General features: G+C 40.8%; 1 protein-coding gene across 1 annotated transcript; it reads left to right on the top strand.

Moving 5' to 3' along the window:
* The first annotated feature begins 276 nt into the window (after positions 1 to 276).
* On the top strand, positions 277 to 1,513 carry LOC125377907. The gene is made up of 3 exons (XM_048391992.1): positions 277 to 351; positions 748 to 808; positions 1,130 to 1,513. Exons 1-3 carry the CDS (start codon positions 310 to 312, stop codon positions 1,441 to 1,443), a joined length of 417 nt encoding a protein of 138 aa, XP_048247949.1. The 5' UTR covers positions 277 to 309; the 3' UTR covers positions 1,444 to 1,513.
* Positions 1,514 to 2,605: the final 1,092 nt, after the last annotated feature.

Here is a 2,605-nt window from a genome sequence, read left to right as displayed (position 1 = left end):
AAGACGTTTCCGCTAACTAGTTGACATTGTGAAGTGAATGTACAACAAGTCGGATTTTCGGATTTATGATGTATAGCATGCATTACCTCTCAGTCTTCTTAGTTGCTACACCCTGGGAAAGACCTCGCGTTCTCGCGTTTTGCTTCAATAAACGCCCGTCGATAAACACCCGGCAGCTTATCTTCAACAGTAATTTATATCGACAAGTTTAGGGAAATCCCCTTCACAAAGCCTACATATAAAGAGCGAGCGATTGAACGGACAGCAGATCAGTAAAGCAGAGGGTAAAACGTATGTACAGAGCCGACAATGGGGAATTATGTGTCATGCTGGTCCGGATTTGGGTATCGGGTAGGTGAACTTAATTATTAGAAACTAACGAGCTCATTGTTTGCATGTCGATGTGCACGTTTGTGGTTGCATGGTCTTATACAGTCTGTCTTTATTTCTCTGTGTGTGTGTGTGCGTGCGCGCGTGCGTGTGTGCGTGTGCGCGTGTGTGTGTGCGTGTGTGTGTGTGTGTGTGTGTGTGTGTTTGTGTGTGTGTGCGTGTGTGTGTGTGTGTGTGTGTGTGTGTGTGTGTGTGTGTGTGTGTGTGTGTGTGTGTGTGTGTGTGTGTGTGTGTGTGTGTGTGTGTGTGTGTGTGTGTGTGTGTGTGTGTGTATGACAGCACGAAAACTATATATGACAAGCTTGTAACATTTAATTTTATACTTGACATGTGATGGTATAAACATCTCCCTTCCAGAGACTTCACCAGCCACACAACCAGATGATCCGTTCATATAATCCATTGGTCACATTGACAGGTTCGTTTATTTAATGTCATTCAATATGTCCTTTTTCTTGATCAATTTGATTATGTTAAATATACAATATGAACGTCGCATAATATCTTAAGTACACATATGCTATACTGTAGACGTGGAGAGAATATGTATTCTCCTCTGCATATATTAAGATGTACTATGTCTCGCAACACAATTTCCGTATCTGTTCTGATTTGTAAGGTGTTTGTTAAAATATAATTTTGAAAAGTCAAAAACAAAATTACACAAAACTCAAGACTCATCTATAATTTTCATTCACATTTTTTAAATCATAAAACGTGATGTTAATTTGTTTTGTAGGCCCTGTAAATGAGGAAAGACTGAGAATCCCTGTTTCTCAGAAAGGTGTCAGCCTGGTGGCAAATCATATTGGGATCGGGTTTGAATCTATTGGAATCGAACTTGGACTCAATCTTGTGGTGATCGAACAAGGCAAAGTTTCACACCCAAATTCACTTTATATGCAGACCTTACACATGCTCACCAAGTGGAAGGAGAGGAATGGCAGATCTGCCACTCGCCTTGTGCTCGTCAGAGCGTTGTGGAGATGCAGAGGTAGATGTACGCTCGAAATGGATGCCATACTAAACATTCTCCAATCACCATCGACTTAGTGTGTCATTCGTAGTGCACACCTAAACTAACAACAACACTGTCTACTCACTGCTCTAGTATATGTTAAGAATAACGTACATGTTTGATATTTCCTTATGTTTCACGAATAAATGTTGCTTTTTAAAATTACAGTTTTTTAATCATTTATACATTGACCATATGGATGTTTGTGTCTATGTTAGTCTACGTGGTGTTACTGACAGTCTGATAGTAGTTCCAAGCGTCCCAGCTTATGCTACTGATGATGATCATGTGTTTATACTACATTACATCTACCCCTTGTAGATTGATCAATAAGGCACCAGTGTCCTATGGTTGCTCTAAGAGCTGACTGGAGTGAATCAGGTGGTCAGAGTTGGTCACTCAGCTGTGTGGGTGTCATCCTGACACAAAGGCGTCGTATGCTTTCAGATAAACCTTCATGTTGTTTGTAAGGGAGTTTCCTTCATCTCCATTAAATTTGATACCACTTAGTTTTCATTTATACCTCAGGGGCCAGCCTGTACTAAATGCCTGATGAGTAGTATAACATGAGGTCCGTATCCTACCTAGAACTAACTGCTTGTCTCAACCACAGCGTTATGAACTGATTTTGACAAATAAACGAAACGTCATATGCTATGTCGGATTGTCGGATTGTCTTGTTCACATCTTGCATGAACTCCCTGCGATATGCCCGAAGTGTGTTTCGTTTCGTTTTATTGCGTAGTGCGCAACCCCCATTTCAGACAAACCATAGTCCTAGTCCGATAGATTAGTATCTGCAGTGAGAGTATGCCAGTTGCTTAACAAACATTGGGTTATATTTTCGAATGAAATTGAAACGCTCATTCACTCCGGAAACGACAGGAGCACATCTGACAATCTGACACCAATATCCTTATTATTACTGGAGAAAGTGGGGAAAGTGCAGGAGTCTCGTCTCAAAACTATGATCACTTGTGATTAAAACGTGCCTCCTTTTTCTACAACCTGATCTTCATTCATCACACGGCTATCAAACAAGCTTTTACGGCATCTGAAGTAGACAGCTTACTCCACGAGGTGTTGACATTGAGATGATTTGATATGCAGCCTATAACCTCTGAGTATGAATGAAAATGTATGCCCCCTGTTGTGACAACTATGTAACTGAATGACATGGCGATTCATAGCCGAAAC

The sequence above is a fragment of the Haliotis rufescens genome, unplaced genomic scaffold (assembly GCF_023055435.1).
Source record: "Haliotis rufescens isolate VD_foot unplaced genomic scaffold, xgHalRufe1.0.p SCAF_103, whole genome shotgun sequence".
NCBI lineage: Eukaryota > Metazoa > Mollusca > Gastropoda > Lepetellida > Haliotidae > Haliotis > Haliotis rufescens.
Note: the sequence above shows the minus strand (reverse complement) of the source record. Positions and strands in the feature narration are given on the sequence as shown.